Below are 25,860 nucleotides of genomic sequence, written 5' to 3'. Positions count from 1 at the left end.
TTCAGTTATTAAAGATGATTTTTTTTTAATTGTAATGAAAATTCACAACATTTTTTTGCAATTTTTTCTTTATATATTCAAAAATATACAGTTTCTTTGGAAAAAGGCTGTGTTAAATTATGCAGAAGGTACTGTGTAACATTTACTGAAAGTTTGAAACAAATATGTTTGGAAGATCCTTAGAAAACATGTAATTAGTATGAGAAAATAAAAGTTTTGGGAATCGAGCGACAAAGATTGGATTAAGTTTTTAGTGCATTCCAGGTCCATAGGATGGATTATCTTCATCCTCTGCAAACTCCTCCTCTAGCTTCCTCTTGTTCCTTCCTCCTGTTTACTCTTGCTTGTATTTCTAGACTCTTTACAGCCCTGTCTGCAGCCCGAAGGCGTTCCTTGTCTAAAGCAAGCATCGCTCGTATCATGTTAGAATGTTATTATTTACAGTAATAACACATACCTTTGGCTTTCCAACATTTCTCCTTTTCTTAAAAGCCTTCAGAGGATTTCTAATAACTTTACTTTTACTCATTATTATACTTCAACAAAACAGAGACTCAAGAAACATAATTAATTACGAATATTTTCGAGATAACGACAAAGTAAATAAACATGAAACAATCGACAATCACACCAGCGATATATATTGAACCATCACAGGTTAGCCACAACACATACTTTATCTCACATCACTAAAATGTATCTGATGAACACGGACGTTAATAATAACACCATTTGACAGCAGTTTAACAGCGTCACAGTGGGTCACGCCCATGTAGAACACATTTCAAAAAAAATTTAAAAATAGTTGTAGTCTCTTCGGAATTGAATAAATTATATATCTATTAAAAGGTAATAGTCTGCAGATTCAGAAAACGCAAAAAAGTAAAAATGGAACTTTTCATGATTTTGAGCCTTTCCGGAGCCCCTTAACTGTACAAATACGGTAGACGTGTGACATCTTACCGGTTATGCACTGCTGGGAAGTCAGCATCTGTATCTTTACTGAGGTACGAATACCATTGATGTTAACTGTACAAATACGGTGTGTCTGTGTGCGCAGGTGGAGCCCACGTGGCGCCAGCGCGAGGTTTTCGCGGTGACCACTCTGCTGCAGACCGCCATGACGGCCGATGTCAGCGGCGAAGGGTACCCACTCACCAAGAACCCCAACATCACAGCTGACCAGGCCTTCATGGATTACAACATTTACCAGAAGGGTAAGCGGTACAGCTCGTTGGATTTTATCTTTTCCTTTCACACTGCTTCAAAATTTAGAGGAAAATATTGCTTTGATTGGTTCAAATGGCTCTGAGCACTATGGGACTTAACTTCTGAGGTCATCAGTCCCCTAGAACTTAGAACTACTTAAACCTAACTAACCTAAGGACGTCACACACATCCATGCCCGAGGCAGGATTCGAACCTGCGACCGTAGCGGTTGCGCGGTTCCAGACTGTAGCGCCTAGAACCGCTCGGCCACTTTGGCCGGCTATTGCTTTGATTCTTCTTCTCTTTGAGTAAATGAAAATTTGTATAAGTGAATTTCAATTTACTCGAAATTATCTGATGACTATTAAAACAAAGTGTACATAGTGACAGGTATGTCCACAACTGCAGCATGTGTTATCTATACATGTCAAGCAGGCAGTGTTCTGTTCTTCCTCATACTTACTTTCCGTGTCCGGAACTAGACTTCACACTTCCAAAAATCAGCAGCCAATATGGCCTTGTCATTTGCCTCCCATAAGCCATTCATTGTGCAGGGCTGGTCTAAATGTGGACAGATAAGCAGGTGTTGAGGATCCTGGACAGAACCACACAGACAGTGTTCTCATTCTCTTTTAGGAAACCCCACTGCTGCAGGTTTGTCTTGCACTTAGGCACTTCTGCCCTCATACGGTTTAGGGTTCTCCAGACTGAGTATGGTAGGTCTCCACCAGGCGTCAGCAGGCTGGTGTCCATATAAAGGGTGACGCATGTCTTTTTCTTGCTTGGTTTTTTTCGGCTTCGGCAGCGATGTCACGTCGTATGTTGGGCGGTACGATCCCCATCATTAAGTACATCTTGTGCATCCGGTAGCAATCCGTGCCACTTCATTCACCGCGACATCAACTTTTCTCGCGTGTGTTGATGCAGACCATACTGGAGCGGCGTATTCCGCGGCTGACACACTGAGCACAAGGGCTGAAGTTCTCAGGACTTTTGGGTTTGCACCCCAGGATCCGCTGGTTAGCTTCCTGATGATGTTGTTTCTAGTTGAGACTTTTTCCCTTGTAGCATTACAATGATGTTTGTAGGCCAGTGTGCGATCCAACGTGACACCAAGATACGAGGTACATTCAAGTTCTAAGGCCTCCGATTTTTTTTCTCCGGACTTGAAAGAGATAGAATCATGCGCATTGTTTTAAAATGAGGCCGCGTTCATTGTCAATACATCCCAGAGATGGCAGCACCGTACAGCAGATGGCATTTTACCGCCAGCGGCGAGAATGAGAACTGTTTCAAATACTTAAAATGGCGACGTTTTCCTTACTTGAACAGCGTGCAATCATTCGTTTTCTGAATTTGCGTGGTGTGAAACCAATTCAAATTCATCGATAGTTGAAGGAGACATGTGGCAATGGAGTTATGGATGTGTCGAAAGTGCGTTCATGGGTGTGACAGTTTAATGAAGGCACAACATCGTGTGACAACAAACCGAAACAACCTCGGGCTCGCACAAGCCCGTCTGACGACATGATCGAGAAAGTGGAGAGAATTGTTTTGGGGGATCGCCGAATGATTGTTGAACAGATCGCCTCCAGAGTTGGCATTTCTGTGGGTTCTGTGCACACAATCCTGCATGACGACCTGAAAATGCGAAAAGTGTCATCCAGGTGGGTGCCACGAATGCTGACGGACGACCACACGGCTGCCCATGTGGCATGTTGCCGAGCAATGTTGACGCGCAACGACAGCATGAATGGGACTTTATTTTCGTCGGTTGTGACAATGGATGAGACGTGGATGCCATTTTTCAATCCAGAAACAAAGCGCCAGTCAGCTCAATGGAAGCACACAGATTCACCGCCACCAAAAAAATTCCGGGTAACCGCCAGTGCTGAAAAAATGATGGTGTCCATGTTCTGGGACAGCGAGGGCGTAATCCTTAGCCATTGCGTTCCAAAGGGCACTACGGTAACAGGTGCATCCTACGGAAATGTTTTGAAGAACAAATTCCTTCCTGCACTGCATCAAAAACGTCCGGGAAATTCTGCACGTGTGCTGTTTCACCAAGACAACGCACCCGCACATCGAGCTAACGTTACGCAACAGTTTCTTCGTGATAACAACTTTGAAGTGATTCCTCATGCTCCCTACTCACCTGACCTGGCTCCTAGTGACTTTTGGCTTTTTCCAACAATGAAAGACACTCTCCGTGGCCGCACACTCACCACCTGTGCTGCTATTGCCTCAGCGATTTTCCAGTGGTCAAAACAGACTCCTAAAGAAGCCTTCGCCGCTGCCATGGAATCATGGCGTAAGCGTTGTGAAAAATGTGTACGTTTGCAGGGCGATTACGTCGAGAAGTAACGCCAGTTTCATCGATTTCGGGTGAGTAGTTAATTGTAAAAAAAAAATCGGAGGCCTTAGAGCTTGAATGCACCTCGTATTTGGGCGTTTTACAATGCTCGAGACGTTCATCTTTCCATATTACATTTAATTCACGAGTTGCCTCCCTGTTCTTTAAATGTAATGCACAGACCTGCGTCTTGGAAGGGTTCGGCCTTAGGTGGTTTGCCTCATAATACTGGGAGAGAGCTTCCAAGGTACTGGTTAATTTCTCCTCTACATCCATAAAATTGTTACCTTGGGCTGCAACTGCAGTGTCATCGGCATACATAAATTGGCGCGTGATTTTTGGCACTGGTTGGTCATTTGTATATACATATATCCAGCTTGTTTCCCCCCTTGATTAAGATTCGTTGTTTTACTATACACTTGGTGATGATCTTAGTGAATCTTAGTGAATGTTTTTACATTACGGAGAAGAGAATCATCATGCCTTTGTTAATGTTTACATCTTTCAAGACACTGCTCATTCCGTTCAACTGCACTTCCAAGTCCTCTGCTGTCTCTGACAAAATTGCAATGTTATCAGAAAGCCTCAAAGTTTTTTTTTCTTCTCCCTGAACTGCAATTCACTTTCACTTTCTCTTTCCTTTGCTTCACAGCTTCTTTACTGTACAGACTGAATAAATGTTGGGACAGGTTACAACCTTGTCTCACTCCCTTCTGAACCACTGCTTCCTTTTCATGCTGTACGACTGTTATAACTGCCCTTTGGTTTCTGTACAAGTTATAAATAACCTTTCGTTCCCCGTATTTTACCCCTGCTGCTTACAGAAATTTGACGAATGCGTTCAAGTCAAACAGTGTCAAAAGTTTTCTGTATGTTTACAAATGCTATAAATGTAGGTTTGCCTTTCATTAACCTTAGGTAAGTCATAGGGTTAGTGTTGCCTCACGTATTCCAATATTTCTCCAGAACTCCGCAATGATCTTCCCTGCGGTCGACTTATACCAGTTTTTTCCTTTCTTTTGTAAATAATTCGTGTCAATATTTTGCAACCGTGACTTAATAAACTAACAGTTTTGTAATATCCACACATGTCAGGACTTACTTTCTATGGAACTGTTATTATTAGATTCTTCTTGAAGTCTCAGATTATATCTTCTGTCTCATATAGCCTCTACATCAAGAGGAATGGTTTGGTCATGGCTGACTCTCCCAAGGATATCAGCAGTTCTGGGGGAATGTCGCCTACTCCAGGCGCCTAATTTCGTCTTAGGGCTTTCAGTGCTTTGTCAAATTTTTCTCGCAATATCGTATCTCCTATCTCATCTGCACCATCTTCCCTACCTACAATATTTGTTTCATTTCCCTTGCAAAGTCCTTCCACTTTTCAACTCTTCCCTATGGCTGCAGGAGAAATGTAAGTCTATAGAAGCATGTATAACTAGGAGAAAGCTAGACAACGCCTACAGGCAAATTAAAGAAGCCTTTGGAAGAAAGAGAAGTAGCTGTACCAGCATGTATGCATTAAAAAATTTCGGTGACATGTCTAAGAAATGTGCTGAAACTGAGAGCCAAGTCGGCCTTAGTCCGCTACTGTGGTATGAACGCCTCCGACCTTGTTGCAAATAATAATCTGGTACGAACTACCGCTTGGCGGTGTTGATCGAAGACCTCGCTCTGATGTAGTCAACCATTCTGAAAATAAAAATTGCCTTCCGTCTTATCCGATGTGTTCTCTATTATGTGAGATTGTTCATGAATATTGTTGACTTGTCGTTGCATGATATGCCGTTGTGATCTCCGACCTGAAAATCTGAGCTGAAATTTCCGAATATTCCGGATGTCGGCTTAAATGACACACAAGCGGATTGCCTTTGGAGCTGATGATACAGGTAGGTGGCTGGATGGCGCCACTGTCTCGCTGTCTTTAAAAATGTGACAGTCAAAAATGGCTCTGAGCACTATGGGACTTAACGTCTGAGGTCATCAGTTCCCCTAGAACTTAGAACTACTTAAACCTAACTAAGGGCATCACACACATCTATGCCCGAGGCAGGATTCGAACCTGCGACCGTAGCGGTCGCGCGGTTCCAGACTGTAGCGCCTAGAACCGCTCGGTCACACCGGCCGGCGATGTGACAGTAGCAGGTGGCTGTGTAGATTTGTGTGCAACTGAAATATAAACCTGTAATAAAGATTATCACATTAGAACGAAATGGTGGATCTACACTATGAATAATATGAACTGTTCTTGAGGCGTTTACAGCACATGCAGTAATTATAGCTTAATTAAGAATTGTCGACCATTCTGCCTTAGTTGATTTTTGCTGACAAAGTACGCTGTTCCATCGAAACATAATCTGTGTTTGTGGCAGGTGCATCAATAATCTGGATGATAGAGAACGTCATGGGATCTGATGCGTTCTTCAGAGGCCTCTCCAACTACCTCAGAAACAAGTAAGTACCATTCAAAAATTGGTAATACATTTTCTTGACCCTGGATATAACATAACCTTATTAAAAAAAAGAAAAATGTGCGTTACAAAATTACGGACGTGATGTAGCCCTAAGAGTTATTCTATATTCTAGTTTTCTGGATTCATTTGGTTTCATTTCTTTAAATGTGAAATCCTGTAAAGTGGCTAATACTAGTACATTTACACTGTATTGTGATTTAATGAATATGTCCACTTCAGGGGTCGTGTGCACGCAGAAACTTTGAAAACTGTTTGTTTACATATATTATTGTACTTTAGTTTCACTCTTTAGCTACTTCATTCAGTGTACAAGGGCGTCTTTGCGGCAAAACTCGAATCAAATATCTACCTCTATGCACAGATGAGGCAAAACGTTTATCAGCACCTGCTTGATATCGTGATGTTCGACTTTCGTAACGCAATACAACATCGACCTGCGTGGCACGCATTTGAAAAGTCCTTGGGAGATTTTTGGAGGCGTATAACAGCAGACATTGCGAAGTGGCAACCATTTTCATGCCTCTCTCCTCACATTTTATCCTATTCGCATGCTGAATTGCCTACGAGATTCTCTTGCTTCATTTACTTTACGATTCGGTTTTTACTGTGTTGCTCACCGATTACATGAGTGGTTAAGGGGGGTCGTTTAGCAGTGTTGGTAAGCCACTCCTGTGTATGTAGTCTAACATTTCATTCCTATGGTAGTTTCTCCAATAATGCTTCTGGCATTGACCGGGGCAGTTCCTCTTCGCTGGGTCAAGAACAGGTGAAATTTTCGCAAGCTACCGGTGACTCAGACTGTAGGTCTACACTAGCGGAGGGCATGGACAGTCGGGCGAGCCTTTCAGGGATTATCAAATGGTTCAAATGGCTTTAAGGACTATGGGACTTAACATCTGAGGTAATCAGTCCCCTAGACGTAGAACTACTTAAACCTAACTAACCTGAGGACAACATACACATCTATGCCCGAGGTAGGATTCGAACCTGTGACTGTGAAACGTCCCCTTTGAACATTTATACAGGACTGTGCTTAAACTGACACACAATATTTTTTAGCGCAACGCAATCTGACTTTCAGAAATCCCTACAAAGGAATTGGCCTGACTAACATTAACCTGTACCTTTCACAAATCAGTTACCTCACCAAAAATCTTCGTTACTCGAACTACTGCAATACAGCGAGCGCCACTACTGCCAGCTAAATAAAAGATTCAAACTACTGAAGGCACTAACTATTGATAGGCATAGTTAGCAAATGAAAGATTTTAATAGAGAACAAACAATGTATTTACCTTAATAATCATAATATATATGCCATCCAGTCTTACAAATTTCAAATCTCCGCCATTTCTCTCCCCACATCCACCACTGCTGGCGGCTCACCTCCAACTGCGCAACGCTACGCGCTGTTCACATCCAGCTGCCGCTGCCCAACACTACAATGGCAGACAACAATGCAAACTAGCCACAGACTGCACACAACACAGCCAGTGATTTTCATACAGAGCGCTACGTAACGTTGCCAATAAGAAAATATAAACAGCCTACTTACAACTGTAGCAGCAGCACGGTTCCGGACTGAAGCGCCTAGAACCACTCGGCCATAGCGGCGGGCAGAGATTACCCCCTGGCCGAACTTCCTTGGACAATGAGCAGTGGAAAGGAAGACTGGTGTCCTCTATATGAGGACCCTGCTTCTTAGTAAACTTCGAGTGGAGGTCTTAGCTGTCAACTTCCCATTGTCCTTCTGTGTGCGGTCTCCAGACACTTTTCCTCAAGCGAAATATGCAGCCATTCGTGTCTCCAAATTTTTGAACTTCCTCCTGTCGTGAGAGTACCGTGCGAAGCCCAACAAAATTTTCAGTATTTCCGACTATCAAGTCTAGACGTAAGATAGGGAGGCACTCGTTTCCTGTTTCCATACACAAGTATGTCTTTGGCGGATACATCTTTAACTCTTTATGTTGGGAGCCAGTGAAGGGACTTCCTGATTCTGACTGGAAGAGCACCTAGTCCCTTTCTTGGACTGGCTACAAATGACTGTGCAGGGTGCTTTTCTGAGGTCCGAAGGAAGGCTACCAAAACTGAGAGAGGCATTCGCGATTCTAATCCGAACTTCTACTTTGTGGTTTTACTTTGAACTACGCCGTCATACGTGTTTTTCATTGACTTCAGGATTCTGCAAGTCTTCGGAGTTTCACTGTGAACTTACTCATATCCACGATCAGTAATGAGGAGCATGATGAGGTCCTTGACTCGCAGTCACGTCTCGTCGGCTCAGCCCCAACAACAGTTACCTCGGCGCACCGCGACTTGCCGCAGCAACCTCGCCCGCCAACAATCACGGTAGACCGCATTTGCAATGCGCGCTCCCGCCTTTGACAATCGGCGATATAGTGAGCAGAAAAGAACTTCATCCCGGTTTCTATATTTAGTTTCCATAACTCTGTCTACCCGTCTCACACACTAGTATAGCCGGCCGGTGTGGCCGTGCGGTTAAAGGCGCTTCAGTCTGGAACCGCGTGACCGGTACGGTCGCAGGTTCGAATCCTGCCTCGGGCATGGATGTGTGTGATGTCCTTAGGTTAGTTAGGTTTAATTAGTTCTAAGTTCTAGGTGACTGACGACCTCAGAAGTTAAGTCGCGTAGTGCTCAGAGCCATTTGAACCATTTGAACACTAGTATACAAGTTTTCCTGCAATCTAATTCTTGCTTCAAAAGGAATCTTTTCCGTAACAACTCGTTTTGTTTCCTTATCGACTTAATTCATTGGAGCCCACGCGCCTGGTGATATTTCTTTCTGGCTCTTCCTTTATTTATCGATCTGTTGCGTGCTCAGTTCGGGTTCATACTGTTTTGCAATCATGGTTGAAAATGTAATTTGCGTCCTTTACGTGTATGGGCACCATCTCAATCGCAATTGTCCAGTATCGTGCTGATGGCGACCCTAACAAACATTAACTTACCTTACCATTGTTCTATTTTAGTTGTGTAAATTCGCTCTCAGATTGTTCCATAACCTCGATGTTTATGTTGGGTTGGGTTGGGTTGTTTTGCGGGAGGAGACCAAACTGCGCGTAATTGTCCAGTATCGTGCTGATGGCGACCCTAACAAACATTCACTTACCTTACCATTGTTCTATTTTAGTTGTGTAAATTCGCTCTCAGGTTGTTTCATAGCCTCGGTGTTTATGTTGGGTTGGGTTGGGTTGGGTTGTTTTGCGGGAGGAGACCAAACTGCGAGGACATCGGTTTCATCGGATTAGGGAAGGATAGGTAAGGAAGTCGGGCGTGTCCTTTTCAAAGGGACCATCCCGGCATTTGCCTGAAGAGATTTAGGGAAATCACGGAAAACCTAATCAGGGTGACCGGACGTGGGATTGAACCGTCGTCCTCCCGAATGCGAGTCCAGTGTGCTAACCACTGCGCCACCTCGCTCAGTGTTTATGTGTTTTGAGTAATTTTATACATTGTTTGAATGAACATTAATTTACGAGATTAAAGAGAGCAACCATTAAAGTAAATTATCCAACTGAAATGCCCAGGTCCTCCAACCACAAGCAGTAGACGATGTACCTGGCGAGTTCAGAAACTTGTTAAATAACGTTTTTCGACGCGCGTGGCAGTTTATTTCTATGTGTCATGCTTGCCTCAAGGGGTAATCTATCATTTTGTATGAACTGGGGTCATAGATCCAGCATCAGTCTAATATGCATACCCACGGCACAACTGATGAGCAAGAGATCGTGTTGCCGGCCGCTGTGAACGAGCGGTTCTATGCACTTCAGTTTGGAACCGCGCAGCTGTTATAGTCGCAGGTTAGAATCCTGCCTCGGGCATGGATGTGTCTGATGTCCTTTGGTTAGTTAGGTTTAAGTAGCTCTAGGGGACTGATGACCATGGATGTTAAGTCCCATAGTGCTCAGACCCATTTGAACCAAGAGGTCGTATTCACAAGTCACGTAATTGTCGTAAAATTCGGACCTCTGGTCTGTGGGCGCCAAGCTGGTGAACGATAGCGTCGCAGGTGTGTTCCTTCAGTTCAGAGCAGACCAATAAGGAGGCCAAGGCATCTACCTAAGTTCGCCAACACTCTCATCAAACGTTTACAACACGATTCTCGCCTTGTCACAAGGACATCCTTCTGGATGACGGCATCGCCTTCGGAGAAGACATCAGGAGTGAACAGGTGCAGGTGGTCCACAATAATTTTGACCTACCTTTGCACAGACATGAATTACTTACACGTGCATGCCCTCACCACCACTCACGTAGGTTATCTTACCTGTGGAGACACTATACTGCACACACTGCAACTTATGCGTCATCATCATCATCATCATCATCATTTAAGACTGATTATGCCTTTCAGCGTTCAGTCTGGAGCATAGCCCCCCTTATACAGTTCCTAGATGATCCCCTATTCAGTGCTAACATTGGTGCCTCTTCTGATGTTAAACCTATTACTTCAAAATCATTCTTAACCGAATCCAGGTACCTTCTCCTCGGTCTGCTCCGACTCCTCCTACCCTCTACTGCTGAATCCGTGAGTCTCTTGGGTAACCTTGCTTCTCCCAAGCGTGTAACATGACCCCACCATCTAAGCCTGTTCGCCCTGACTGCTACATCTATAGAGTTCATTCCCAGTTTTTCTTTGACTTCCTCATTGTGGACACCCTCCTGCCATTGTTCCCATCTACTAGTACCTGCAATCATCCTAGCTACTTTCATATCCGTAACCTCAACCTTGTTGATAAGGTAACCTGAATCCACCCAGCTTTCGCTCCCATACAACAAAGTTGGTCGAAAGATTGAACGGTGCACAGATAACTTAGTGTTGGTACTGACTTCCTTCTTGTAGAAGAGAATAGATCGTAGCTGAGCGCTCACTGCATTAGCTTTGCTACACCTCGCTTCTAGTTCTTTCACTATGTTGCCATCCTGTGAGAATATGCATCCTAAGTACTTGAAACCGTCCACCTGTTCTAACTTTGTTCCTCCTATTTGGCACTCAATCCGTTTATATTTCTTTCCCACTGACATTACTTTCGTTTTGGAGATGCTAATCTTCATACCATAGTCCTTACATTTCTGATCTAGCTCTGATATATTACTTTGCAAACTTTCAATCGAATCTGCCATCACAACTAAGTCATCCGCATATGCAAGACTGCTTATTTTGTGTTCACATATCTTAATCTCACCCAGCCAGTCTATTGTTTTCAACATATGATCCATAAATAATATGAACAACAGTGGAGACAGGTTGCAGCCTTGTCTTATCCCTGAAACTACTCTGAACCATGAACTCAATTTACCGTCAACTCTAACTGCTGCCTGAGTATCCATGTAAAGACCTTTAATTGCTTGCAAAAGTTTGCCTCCTATTCCATAATCTTGTAGAACAGACAATAACTTCCTCCTAGGAACCCGGTCATATGCCTTTTCTAGATCTATAAAGCATAGATACAATTCTCTGTTCCACTCATAACACTTCTCCATTATTTGCCGTAAGCTAAAGATCTGGTCCTGACAACCTCTAAGAGGCCTAAACCCACACAGATTTTCATCCAATTGGTCCTCAACTAATACTCGCACTTTCCTTTCAACAATACCTGAGAAGATTTTACCCACAACGCTGATTAAAGAGATACCTCTGTAGTTGTTACAATCTTTTCTGTTTCCATGTTTAAAGATTGGTGTGATTACTGCTTTTGTCCAGTCTGATGGAACCTGTCCCGACTCCCAGGCCATTTCAATTATCCTGTGTAGCTTATGCGTAAGTTACGAAATTTTAAAAGACGTTTTTCTTGCATGATGTTGCTTCCCCCACCATCGCCTACGAGTTTCAGTAACTGCCGCTAGGTTCATATGCCTTCATTTTTCTCTTGTTCGTTGGACAGTACAAGTCTTAAATCATTTGCTTGCGTACGTCAACAGTTAGCGCCATGACAAAATAATGGTCTTAGTTTTCAACTAACTAAATAAATACTTTGTCAAGTGGAAAAACATTCTAAAACCGCCCGACAGGCACCTCAGCACTCAGCATTCTCTGTAATCAGGTTTGTAATAGAGTAACAGAGCATCGTTTAGAATGACTTGCTGACGTACATCATCATCATCATCATCATCTTGGACAATTTCCAGCCACTGGCTGGGTCTGTCGGGAACACAAGCCTCTCCATCGTGTTCTGTCTTTCCACCATTCCCCCTCTTCCACCTTCGTCCAGTTCTCTCCTCTTCTCATCACACATTCCTTCACTCCCTTCACCCATCTATCCCTTGGTCTTCCTCTGGGCCTCTTCCCCTCCAGTTGCAGATCAAACATCCTCTTTGGAATTCTTCCCTCATCCATTCTCTTCATGTGTCCATACCACTGCAGTCTTGATTTTTCTATCCTATCCTGTACTGGTTCCTCCTTTAGTCTTTCCCTCACATACACATTTCGCAATCTGTCTCGTCTTGTTACACCCAACCTGCTCCTCTGGAACTTCATTTCACTAGCCTGTATTCTACTTTTGTCACTTTTGTGCATTACCGATGTCTCACTTCCGTATGCCAATATGGGGACAAAGTAGGTTCGGTATATAATTCCCTTGGATTTCTGTGGCACCTCCTTGCTCCATATGAGCCCCCTAATGCATCTGTAGAACTGCCTTGCTTTTCTGCACCTTTCATTTATTTCCATTGCGTTTTCCCCCTTACTTTCAATCACGCTTCCCAGGTACTTGAAGTTCTCTACCACTTGTAGTTTTTCCCCTCCACAAGTTATATCCACATGTGGCCTATTCTTCTTCCTTGTTGTGACGATTATTTCACTTTTCTTTGCAGAGAAATGCATTCCATATTGTGCTGCCGTTGCCTCCCATGCATCTAACTGCTCTTCCACTTCCTTGTCGCAATTTCCCCATAACATCAGGTAGTCGTCAAAAAGCACTGCTTTCATTTTATGATCTCCAATTGCATCTGATACTTGCTGTAGGATTTCATCCATAACAATAATAAACGATAAAGGCGAAAGTGCACTTCCCTGTCGCAGCCCATTTTACAGCTTGAACCATGCAGTACGTTCCCTCCCCACTTTCACACAACTCTCACTTCCCTCATACATTTTTCTAACTTTTCGTGTTATCTCTTCATCTATCCCTTTTGCGTTCAGCACATCCGAGAGCTTGTCCCTACAGATACTGTCATACGCCTTCTCAATATCCAAAAAGGCCATGATTAAGTCCTTCCCGTACTCATAGTGCCTCTCCTGCAGTTGCCTTACCGCAAATATGAGGTCCGTTGTTGATCTTCCCGGTCTGAAACCGTACTGCTCCTCTTGCAGTCTACTTTCAATACTGCTTCTTATTCTCTTCTCCAGGATCTTTTCATAGATTTTTCCACAGTGGCATAGCAGGGTGATTCCTCTGTAGTTCTCACATCTCCTTTTATCCCCTTTCTTGAAGATCAGGACTATAATTCCTTTCTTCCAATCCTCAGGAATTTTGTTCTCCTTCCACACCACCCTCAGCACTCTGTATAGCCACTGGGTTCCTACTTCTCCTGCTGCTCGTATCATATCCACTGACGTACAATGAAAATAATTTTTTGCTTCAATCATAGAGTATAAATTTTATGATGAAGTGTAAACAAAAAACTTGGCGCAATCACTAAGTAATGATTGTCTGTGCAGTAGTACAAAATTTGGTTACAGAATTAAGTATTATCGACAAACGAAACGTGTACTTCGCAGCACCTGTGACCAGTGAGAATCTTGAGTAACTAGAAATTAAAAAAAGAAAAAAACAGAGCTGTTGAGATAAAACTCTTTCCGATGTTCTTTAGTGTGCTGTAGATAGCATCTAATTATTTAACGCAAAAATTTAGAAATATTACTCTTCAAAATGCGACACGTGTATTCCAGTGATGGTAGAGTCTCGAGTTGCCAGACGTCGTAATGTTAGTTGTAATTTAATGCAAGCTGGCGCGGCATGTGAAATACATACAGGGTGATTATAATTAAAGTTAACCTTTCAAAACGCTGTAAGGTCACGCTGAAACCACCTGTCATAACCAGTTCTCGAAATACTAATCTACGCCGATGACGCTTTCGTGGCAACTTACTGATGTATTGCCTGTTGTTCGTCTCGTGATCTTCGGCCAATGTCCGTCTCCAGCAATGAAGGGTGATAACTTTACTTAAAATCCGTCTTGATTGCAAATTTTTTTTTTATTATTCATATGACCGGTTTCGGTTCATTCATAACCATCTTCAGATATGTAAAAATAATTATACTAATTTACTATTTCACGGAAGCAAATCTTTTTCATCCTATCTAATCAACATCAAATGTACCAGGACGTACCTGATATTTCAGTTACAGGAGTAACCCGTCCAAATCCAGCAACTTTCACATGCTACGTCACATAAAATTGGTTGGCAGAGTGCACGTCATTTATATTAATTAAAACACTATTACCGACAGGTGGCGTCTGGTACATTTGTTACATTCCATTTGTACATACTGTATTCAGTAGTACAGATTTTAATTTTGACATCTACATATTTTAATTAAATATTTTTAATATAAAAAAGATCTATTGAATACAGTATGTGCAAATGGAATGTAACAAATGTACCAGACGCCACCTGTCGGTAATAGTGTTTTAATTAATATAAATGACGTGCACTCTGCAAACCAATTTTATGTGACGTAGCATGTGAAAGTTGCTGGATTTGGACGGGTTACTCCAGTAACTGAAATACCAGGTACGTTCTGGTACATTTGATGTTGATTAGATAGGATGAAAAAGATTTGCTTCCGTGAAATAGTAAATTAGTATAATTATTTTTACAGATCTGAAGATGGTTATGAATGAACCGAAACCGGTCATATGAATAATAAAAAAAAATTTGCAATCAAGACGGATTTTAAGTAAAGTTATAAAATCACTGATTGCTGTTATCCCATAAGACATTATGTCTGTTTTTGCAAAATGAAGGGTGAATCCTTGACAATGCCCGACACTGATACCAGCAAAACGTCAGAAAAATCGTTAAACAGAATATGCTGACCTAAGATGCCGTGACGAAAGGCAACGGGTAATACGTTCACACAACGTGTCAGCACTTGACACAGGTCAGCGCTGCTATCTGCTGAGGTCAGTGCATGGAAATAATGCTTATCGTTCAAGCGTCACACACTGTTAGTTTAGCTTTTTAACACGTATTTAATTCATATAGAATACCGTGGAAATGTACAGGGTGTTTCAAAAATGACCGGTATATTTGAAACGGCAATAAAAACTAAACGAGCAGCGATAGAAATACACCGTTTGTTGCAATATGCTTGGGACAACAGTACATTTTCAGGCGGACAAACTTTCGAAATTACAGTAGTTACAATTTTCAACAACAGATGGCGCTGCAAGTGATGTGAACGATATAGAAGACAACGCAATCTGTGGGTACGCCATTCTGTATGTCGTCTTTCTGCTGTAAGCGTGTGCTGTTCACAACGTGCAAGTGTGCTGTAGACAACATGGTTTATTCCTTAGAACAGAGGATTTTTCTGGTGTTGGAATTCCACCGCCTAGAACACAGTGTTGTTGCAACAAGACGAAGTTTTCAACGGAGGTTTAATGTAACCAAAGGACCGAAAAGCGATACAATAAAGGATCTCTTTGAAAAATTTCAACGGACTGGGAACGTGACGGATGAACGTACCGGAAAGGTAGGGCGACCGCGTACGGCAACCACAGAGGGCAATGCGCAGCTAGTGCAGCAGGTGATCCGACAGCGGCCTCGGGTTTCCGTTCGCCGTGTTTCAGCTGCGGTCCAAATGACGCCAACGTCCACGTATCGTCTCGTGCGCCAGAGTTTACACCTCTATCCGTACAAAATTCAAACGCGGCAACCCCTCAGCGCCGCTACCATTGCTGCACGAGAGACATTCGCTAACGATATAGTGCACAGGATTGATGACGGCGATATGCATGTGGGCAGCATTTGGTTTACTGACGAAGCTTATTTTTACCTGGACGGCTTCGTCAATAAACAGAACTGGCGCATATGGGGAACCGAAAAGCCCCATGTTGCAGTCCCATCGTCCCTGCATCCTCAAAAAGTACTGGTCTGGGCCGCCATTTCTTCCAAAGGAATCATTGGCCCATTTTTCAGATCCGAAACGATTACTGCATCACGCTATCTGGACATTCTTCGTGAATTTGTGGCGGTACAAACTGCCTTAGACGACACTGCGAACATCTCGTGGTTTATGCAAGATCGTGCCCGGCCACATCGCACGGCCGACGTCTTTAATTTCCTGAATTAATATTTCGATGATCGTGTGATTGCTTTGGGCTATGCGAAACATACAGGAGGCGGCGTGGATTGGCCTCCCTATTCGCCAGACATGAACCCCTGTGACTTCTTTCTGTGGGGACACGTGAAAGACCAGGTGTACCGCCAGAATCCAGAAACAATTGAACAGCTGAAGCAGTACATCTCATCTGCATGTGAAGCCATTCCGCCAGACACGTTGTCAAAGGTTTCGGGCAATTTCATTCAGAGACTACGCCATATTATTGCTACGCATGGTGGATATGTGGAAAATATCGTACTATAGAGTTTCCCAGACCGCAGCGCCATCTGTTGTTGAAAATTGTAACTACTGTAATTTCGAAAGTTTGTCTGCCTGAAAATGTACTGTTGTCCCAAGCATATTGCAACAAACGGTGTATTTCTATCGCTGCTCGTTTAGTTTTTATTGCCGTTTCAAATATACCGGTCATTTTTGAAACACCCTGTAACTAGCTCTGCTGTCACCTCACGAGTAGTAGTGAATCTGCTGTAATGTAATGTGATCTGTCCATAGCATGTTCAGCGCTGCGACCGACGACCTCCTGCTCAGGACACTGGATTACGTGACGCCTGATTCTTACCTGCCCGAGGGAACCTACCTAGAAGAGGTCATGCTGCCCTGGGTGCGACAGGGTGGCTTCCCTTTCATCTCAGTCTCCAGGAACTACACCGACGGTTCAGCTGTCATATCACAGGTGCTTCGACTTTCCCACCTCGGGAGACGCTGGATTCACACCTCGATAACACTTCTACGTGACGTCACTACTTCTGCATATTCATTCTCGACTGTCGGGGACGTGCATCGACTTCCGTGGTAATATCGTGTTCTAAGAAGTGGGGGCAAACATGTCTGAAAGCTTTTATACTACTAGGTATGTCCCCTGAACACAGGCTGCTTCAAGTATTGAGGACCACTCCAAAACGTGTCGCTAAAAGCGTAACGGCAGTTGAAGTTTCGAGGCGTAAGCTGCAAGGCTCTACAGTAGTGTAGTTCTTAGAATGTCGGAATGTGGAAAAGAATGTAGCTGGTACCTCCAACTTTTTTTCCCGCATTTGCTTTCTTAAAAAATCATCGGACTTTATTAAGCTGACTACAGTATGTTCTGCAGTATTTGACGTTATGTCCATATAAGAGCGCTCTATCCCAGGAGTGACCTGTAATTGTCAATAATTTACAAATTAAGCATAAATCACCTAAATATCAGTAAATTTTCGATACAAGTTGTTCATCGAGTAAAACAAAAAAAGTACAACTGAAAATAAAAAGCGTAGAAAAGACTGATACATAAAAAGAACTAAAACACAGCATAGTCTCAAACGTCTATAAAGTACAAAAGAAGATTTGCAAGATAGTTATTTTAGGATACTTCTGTTTCAAACGAGAACGTATGTTATGTACGAATGCACGCTTTCGTGGCGATATCGGTTACTAAAATGTTTTCGGGTTTCAAGCCGCATCAATAGGTTAACTGCCCTAGAGCTTTCGGCAGAGTCCCGGAACCAAAACATGGTCATATATGGTGCTGGACTAGGCACCAGTGGCATCACTGAGGGCGGCGCAGCTGTATAAGCACGGCAACGGCATTCAGAGGACAGTCAGCCACTTGACAATGACAGAGGAGATCTCTACCTATAGCTCGTCAGCAGTTAACCACTTGGTGCGGCTCGAGACCCAAGAATATTTTATTAAAGAACATACATATGCAGATGATTTTAGACCTATTTCTATGCCATCGGTGTTTGCTAAAGTTATCGACAAGGTTGTATATACAAGGTTACTGGAGCATTTAAATTCACATAATCTGCTGTCAAATGTTCAGTTTGGTTTTAGAAATGGTTTAACACTTGAAAATGCTATATTCTCTTTTCTCTGTGAGGTTTTGGACGGATTAAATAAAAGGTTGCGAACGCTAGGTGTTTTCTTTGATTTAACGAAGGCTTTTGACTGTGTTGACCACAAAATATTACTGCAGAAGTTGGACCATTATGGAGTAAGTGGAGTAGCTTACAATCGGTTCGCCTCTTACTTTAAGAAGAGAAAGCAGAGGGTAATTCTCCGCAATATTGAGAGTGGTAGTGATGTTCAGTCCCAATGGGGCACTGTTAAGTGGGGCGTTCCCCAAGGGTCGGTGCTGGGGCCACTGCTGTTTCTTATTTATATAAATGATATGCCTTCTAGTATTACAGGTGATTCAAAAATATTTCTGTTTGCTGATGACACCAGCTTGATAGTGAAGGATCTTGTGTGTAATATTGAAACAGTAACAAATGATGTAGTTCATGAAATAAGTTCGTGGCTTGTGGAAAATAATTTGATGCTAAATCACAGTAAGACTCAGTTTTTACGGTTTCTAACTCACAATTCAACAAGAACCGATATTTTGATCAGACAGAATGGGCATATTATAAGCGAGACGGAACAGTTCAAATTCCTAGGCGTTCGGATAGATAGTAAGCTGTTGTGGAAAGCCCATGTCCAGGATCTTGTTCAGAAGCTAAATACTGCTTTATTTACCATTAGAACAGTATCTGAAATAAGTGACACTTCAACACGAAAAGTAGTCTACTTCGCATATTTTCACCGGTTATGTCGTATGGTATTATTTTTTGGGGTAATTCTTCTGATTCAAAAAGGGTATTTTTGGCTCAAAAACGGGCTGTTCGAGCTATATGCGGTGTAAGTTCGAGAACCTCTTGTCGACCCCTATTCAAAAATCTGGGAATTCTGACATTGCCCTCACAGTATATATTTTCTTTACTGTCGTTTGTTGTTAGCAATATTAGCCTATTCCCAAGAGTTAGGAGCTTTCACTCAGTTAATACTAGGCAGAAATCAAATCTGCATGTAGAATGCACTTCCTTGACTCTTGTGCAGAAAGGAGTGCAGTATTCTGCTGCATCCATTCTCAATAAGCTACCACAAGAACTCAAAAATCTTAGCAGTAGCCCAAACTGTTTTAAGTCTAAACTGAAGAGTTTCCTCATGGCTCACTCCTTCTATTCTGTCGAGGAGCTCCTGGAAGAGCTAAAAAATTAAGCAAATTCCAGTGTTACATTGTTGATTGTCTTCATTTAAACTTACGACTTGTCACCTGAATATGTTTTTTTTATATTTCATTTTATCTGTTTCTAATATCGTGTTATAATTTCATGTATTCACTCGTTCCATGACCATGGAGACTTCTCCTTAATTTGGTCCCACGGAACAATAAATAAATAAATAAATAAATAAATAAAATAAATAAAATGTAATATATTCTGTACCTACAGCTGCTTTTTCTCATTGTTTCAGTTACTTTCACAAGTTCGTTTTCTTTCGCGGTGAATTGTAATTTTTCGCACAAATTAGAATATACTTCCCACAACCACCACACTTTTTCCATTGTTAAGTACTTTTAGTATTACATAATTATGTATTTTAATTACTTTTGATATTACATAACTGCATCTACATCATACTCCGCAAGCCACGTAATGGTGTGTTTCGGAGGGTACCTTTTGTACCACTAACTGAGCCCTCCAATCCTGTTCCACTCGCGAATAGCGCGTGGGAAGAACGATTGTCAGTAAGCCACTGTATTGGCTCTAATTTCTCAAATTTTCTAGTCATGGTCATTACGAGAGACATATGTAGAGGGAAGTAATATGTTGGCCGGCTCAACAACCGTATGTAAAAAACGAGTATGGAGTTGGCTGGTTCTCACTTTCCAAGAAAGAAAAGACAACAATAGTTTTCAAAACTGTACTAATCGAAGATATGAAATGCTGCTTTAATTCGTGAGCAAGAGTGGTTACAACAGTCAAAACGATACTCCATATTTACAATCCTTTTACGGTTTGAGAAAAGCGTTATGGTAATGTTAGATTTATTATTCTGGTGTACAAAGCACTTATAATTTTGTATGCGAAACTAGACAAAAGTACTTTACCTATATAGTCTTCAAAATGAATAAACATATAAATTAAAACGAAGTCAATAAACATGTCAAATGGAATAGGGTAAGGGAAGATGTGGCTTATCCATTGGTATGGAGCAAATAAATCGGTTCAGTTTTTAATGTTAATGAGGCGCACACATACTGATTGGGTATTTACAGACAATTTCTGAAAAGAACATAACTGTTATGCACAAATTACTTTCATTCTTGGGAATAATAAGGTATTGAAAACAGCAGACAGTCACCATATTTCAGATCGAACGTTTCCTGGGTGGTGTCACGTATCAACACGATGATGGTGCCAACTCCCGAGCGAAATCGTGAGACTGTAGGCTCACCACAGTGATACCTCTGCGTAAACACAAGATGGATGACCACTGCAAACGGGAGGATGCTAAGTTCACCCAACCTGGATATGATGTGACGTCATTATGACGTATATACACTTTAGTCGATTAACACACCTATCGACTTTTACGAACGGTCGAGATTCTAAACTGTCGTCAGCTAGTGGTTTGTTTTGACACGTTCGATTCTGATAACAGCTCAGTGTGGCAGCGTATATATATTTCGCCAAAATAAAAGAGCTGGATATTAATAGAAATATTCCTGATCGTGGCCTTGAAAACACCACGGACAACACGTTTGGTAAAAAAGTGAAGTCTTCTTATGTCCCGACCAGATTAAATTGTGTGATTGTTGTATTGAATGCTTACGCCGAAAATAATATTTATTTATTATCAATATTTTAGCATGGTTTCATCGAATTGGTCTTGTTAGTACATATTAGATTATAGCAGCATACTCTTGCTGACTTTTTTTCCTTAATTTATATAGCTGAAAGAGAACTCGTGCAAGTTTGTTAGCTAAGTAATTTATATGTCCATCCCATTATCAACCATAATTCCAAGTAATTTTACACTCGGACCGCAGAGACAGGTACCTTAGTGTCCAGTAATGACTGGTGTGTAGAATGATTGAATTTCGAACTTAAAAAGAAAAATATGAGGCATTGTTGAAGAAAAATCGTCTACCGGAGATGAAATACGAGGGGAAGTGGATTTCTCAATGTAATCTTAACGAAAGGTTAGTGTCTTGACGCATCTAAAGATTTTGGCTGCTGAGTGCTTCTTCTCACCGAGTACGAATAGCCGACGCAATTCAGCTGGGTCAGAAGTACATCAATTTCTGCTTGAGATTCACAATAACCACGCAATTGCCCGTCGTCATCGATGCTGAATTCTTTTCAGCTTTTCTCTCATTAGTCTCTCGAATGCTGAACACATATTTAGAGACGAGCAACGAAAAACAACGCACAGGACACACACACAGTACAATACACGATTTAAACGCAAGGAACGCAAAACACATTTAAACGAATGGCGCAGAGCACAGCGCTACCCTGTCACAATCTCTCGAAAGGTCACAAAAGTCGAATAGTCGATATACGGTTTCTATCGTTTTCGATGTAGCGTGTATACGTCATGATGACGTCATATCGTATCCAAGTCCGGTGAACTTAGCATCCTCCCTGCAAACGAGGCCCATCACGCTCATGCTCGACACGACCACGAAAGTCGATAGATGTCCACGACGGTCGAAACCGCGCACGTCCACGTCATAGTGACGTCACGTAGACGTGTTATCGATGTGAACCTGGTGTTTCCCATCCCACTTCCCACTTCCCACTCCCCACTGAGGTCTACGCAGCTGATCCCCTTGGTGACGCACTGTAACCCTCACCTGTGTGGATTTGCAGGCACCGTACCTGTCGGACGCAGACACCGTGTGGCCAGTGCCCATCACCTACACGTCCCGCTCTGAGGCGAACTTCTCCGCGTCCCCCCCCGCGGCTCTGGCTGCTGGAATCTGAGCTGGAGGTGCCGGCCATGGCTCAGCCAGACGACTGGCTACTCCTCAACCTGCACGTGGCTGGTGAGTGACCGATTTCTATTCTGGAGCTTAAATTAAGGGGCTCCGGCTCGCCCTATACTTGCAATGTTAAAATAACGCTTATAAATTACATCTTTCCTCACAAAGTATTTGAGGTAGGAAGTTGAACTTTTTCCAGATTATTTATTGGAATATGGGCTACAACTTAACACAGGGATTTTACAAAATTTTAGTTCAGTTATTAAAGACGATTTTTTTCAATTGTAATGAAAATTCACAACATTTTTTTGCAATTTTTTATTTATATATTCAAAAATATACAGTTTTTTGGAAAAAGGCTGTGTTAAATTATGCAGAAGGTACTGTGTAACATTTACTGAAAGTTTGAAACAAATATGTTTGGAAGATCCTTAGAAAACATGTAATTAGTATGAGAAAATAACAGTTTTGGGAATCGAGCGACAAAGATTGGATTAACTTTTTAGTGCATTCCATGTCCATAGGATGGATTATCTTCATCCTCTGCAAACTCCTCCTCCAGCTTCCTCTTGTTCCTCCTCCTGTTTACTCTTGCTTGTATTTCTAGACTCTTTACAGCCATGTCTGCAGCCCGAAGGCGTTCCTTGTCTAAAGCAAGCATCGCTCGTACCATGTTAGAACCTATCTTCATTCCCATATTTCTAAATACCTTGCACCTTACAATGTTGCCATCATTGAAAGTCGCAACAGCATCATACACACCAAAGTGATGTGTTTCTATTGCAACAAATACAGTCTTGGGGATTCTCGACCATATAACACTATTTACACTTTCATTGGGGTTCTGAGTTTTTCTGTGAATACACTTTTTCAACAGTTCAGGTGCTGCTAAGTCTCTGAAAATAGATTAGCCACAACACATACTTTATCTCACATCACTAAAATGTACCTGATGAACACGGACGTTAATAATAACACCATCTGACAGCAGTTTAACAGCGCCACAGTGGGTCACGCCCATGTAGAACACATTTCAAAAAAAATTTAAAAACAGTTGTAGTCTTCGGAATTGAATAAATTATATATCTATTAAAAGGTAATAGTCTGCAGATTCAGAAAACGCAAAAACGTAAAAATTGAACTTTTCATGATTTTGAGCCTTTCCGGAGCCCCTTAAGCTTTTTTTCCCAAACAATCCGTGACATTTCATTCAAAGTAGATACGTAAAACTGCAACCAGTCACTTTTTGAAGTAGTGATTTATTCATTCAATGAACCGGTTCTCGAATCTTTTCAGGCTCATCTTCAGATGGTGCACAGAAAATTACATGTTACATAGCTATTTCAAGCGTAATGCTGGATGCTGACTTGCGACTATGGATCGCTTTTGTTGTTAGTATCTGTCTCCTTCGTTTGTGATGGCCAGTTGCTACCACATCTGTACTGCAGAATATGTATCTCCTGACTGGTTTGATGCGGCCCGCTACAAATTTCTCTGCTGTGCCGACCTCTTCATTTCAGAGTAGCACCTGCAGCCCGTGGCCTCAGTTATTTGCTGGATGTATTCCAATCTCAGTCTTCCCCTGGACGTATTCCATCATGAAAGTTATTCCGTGGTGTCTTAACAGATGTCCTACCATCCTGTCCCGTCTCCTTGTCTGTGTTTTCCGTATAGTCCTTTCCTCGCCGATTCTCCAGAGGACATCTCATTCCTCAACTCATCACTCCAACTAATTTTCAACATTCTTCTGTAGCAATGCAAAACGAATTACTTATGGTCATTACTATTCACTTTATACACGAGATTCAACTCTTCGACGGAACGTTAGATGTTTTTGAGCTGAACATCACCTAAAAACTGACACATCGTTTTTCCGAATGGAATATTCAATTGAAACACTTGTTTCAATTGAAACCAATACGTTAACAATTAACTAGCGGTAATTAGATATTTGAGATTTGGGGGAAATTACGGTCGCCAGTCCTATGGACAATTACTATAGTAACTGAAAAAGAAAGGTTATTACACATATAATTATCACTAGAAGCGTTGCAACTGAAGGTTGAAACGTGTAGTGTGAAAACTGAAAGTTTGTCAGAAGTAATCAATTTCGCTACACTCCGACTTAATTTAGCAAAAGAATTAATAAAACCGGTAAATTGAAAGTTAATTTAGTGACTGAAATTAATAGTGAGCTTTGTTTCTGAAGCACATCGAAATGCAGTAAAATACGGTTAGTCTTGGGCTACCTCAACAATCATTTCAAAAGCTACTTGAATCTACGCAATTTAGAAATAAGAGATTTAACTTTGAACTTGAATTAAATGATTCTGAACAATTAACAGTAGTAAAATTTAGTACGTACCACGCTGAGCTGCAGTCACAGGTAAGCTAAAATATGGTAACAAAACTCGCACTCTTAATTTGTGCCTGCGTAATCTAAATACCATAGCCAGCTATGAATACATTAACTGAACTTTGAAATTAAAGCAGTCAAATGGAATGATATTACTTCAACGCTGGCGTCTGTATTTCAACGACACTCAGGTTCATTCCGGAAAAGGAAGGGACCCTGCTTGGTAATGCAATTGGGACAATGAGCAACAAAGGTTCATGCTACATTGCTGTAATTTTGTGATTTGAACAGTTTGAAAAGCTGAGGTCTGCGATACAGTTCTAAAACTTTACGTGCTTCCAGTCTTCCTTGTTGGTTGATTGAAGGTTTGAAGTTGTCGATCGAGGAGGTTGCGACAGTCACTCATTGTCGGTTGTCGCTGTTGCAGAAGCTGTATGTTGGCGCGCCTTCTTCTCGACACGGTCACCAGACGAAACGGGCTCTTGATGTGCGCCAGCTAATGCTTCCCGTCCGCGACACCATGTCAGAAACTATCATAGCAAGTCGAGCGCCATTACGTGCTGCCAAACCCCGAAAGCGCGGCAACTCGCGGGAGCGTCACACAACACACCTACTCCACTGCACTACTCCAGTCAGACTCCCCACTGTTCGCGCTCCACGCGGCCGAGTTCACACTACCAAAGATCCTAAACACTTTGGTTCTCCACACGACCTGTCGATGTATTCGTTCGATAGCATAGTTTTCCCTAGGCACGACCCAGCGTAAAAACACAAATAATATTTACAAAACAAACCAATAATACATCGACATAAATGCATAAATATATATATATATATACAAATAGTAAAACAATTACAATATATAAAGACACAGAAAAGTCATATCTTCAGGTAACAAAATAAGGAAAAAATATATAGTACGATAGATGGAAATAGGAGGATATGCGTTTCCGGCGTTACAACATGACGACTAAGTGATCGACATCTGGTGGAAACATTAGTGAAAATGAGATTCAGATGCATCTGTTGTCTCCTCTTACACCAATAAAAAGGGACCATACTGAAGTCAAGGAGGGGCTGAAGTTACCTTCTCCAAAACTTGCAAACATTCCAAAGGCGTATATTCCCACAGTTGCCTCATCTGTGCCAAGTGGGCTCTTGTTCTCGGAGATTGCGGTAATCTTCACATAAGAAGGAGACGAGACTGCTTGGAACTACGAGGATGGTTTGAAAAGTTCTCGGAAATGAGGAGAAAAAAAGTACTTGCATCACTGAAACATTTTGTTTATTTTCCAATGTAGTCTCCC

At 42.0% G+C, this 25,860-nt stretch overlaps 1 protein-coding gene across 1 annotated transcript in view; it reads left to right on the top strand.

Annotated features, from left to right (window-relative positions):
* Window positions 1-25,860, top strand: part of LOC126160940 (aminopeptidase N-like) — a 123,728-nt gene that overhangs the window by 87,885 nt on the left and 9,983 nt on the right. The window contains exons 8-11 of the mRNA XM_049916940.1: window positions 1,061-1,217; window positions 5,935-6,016; window positions 16,902-17,082; window positions 22,085-22,260. Coding sequence (XP_049772897.1) covers window positions 1,061-1,217; window positions 5,935-6,016; window positions 16,902-17,082; window positions 22,085-22,198 — 534 coding nt within the window. The 3' untranslated portion in view covers window positions 22,199-22,260. The remainder of the gene's footprint in view (window positions 1-1,060; window positions 1,218-5,934; window positions 6,017-16,901; window positions 17,083-22,084; window positions 22,261-25,860) is intronic.

This window comes from Schistocerca cancellata, unplaced genomic scaffold, assembly GCF_023864275.1.
Source record: "Schistocerca cancellata isolate TAMUIC-IGC-003103 unplaced genomic scaffold, iqSchCanc2.1 HiC_scaffold_1167, whole genome shotgun sequence".
Lineage (NCBI taxonomy): Eukaryota > Metazoa > Arthropoda > Insecta > Orthoptera > Acrididae > Schistocerca > Schistocerca cancellata.
This window is presented reverse-complemented; position numbering and strand designations above follow the sequence as displayed.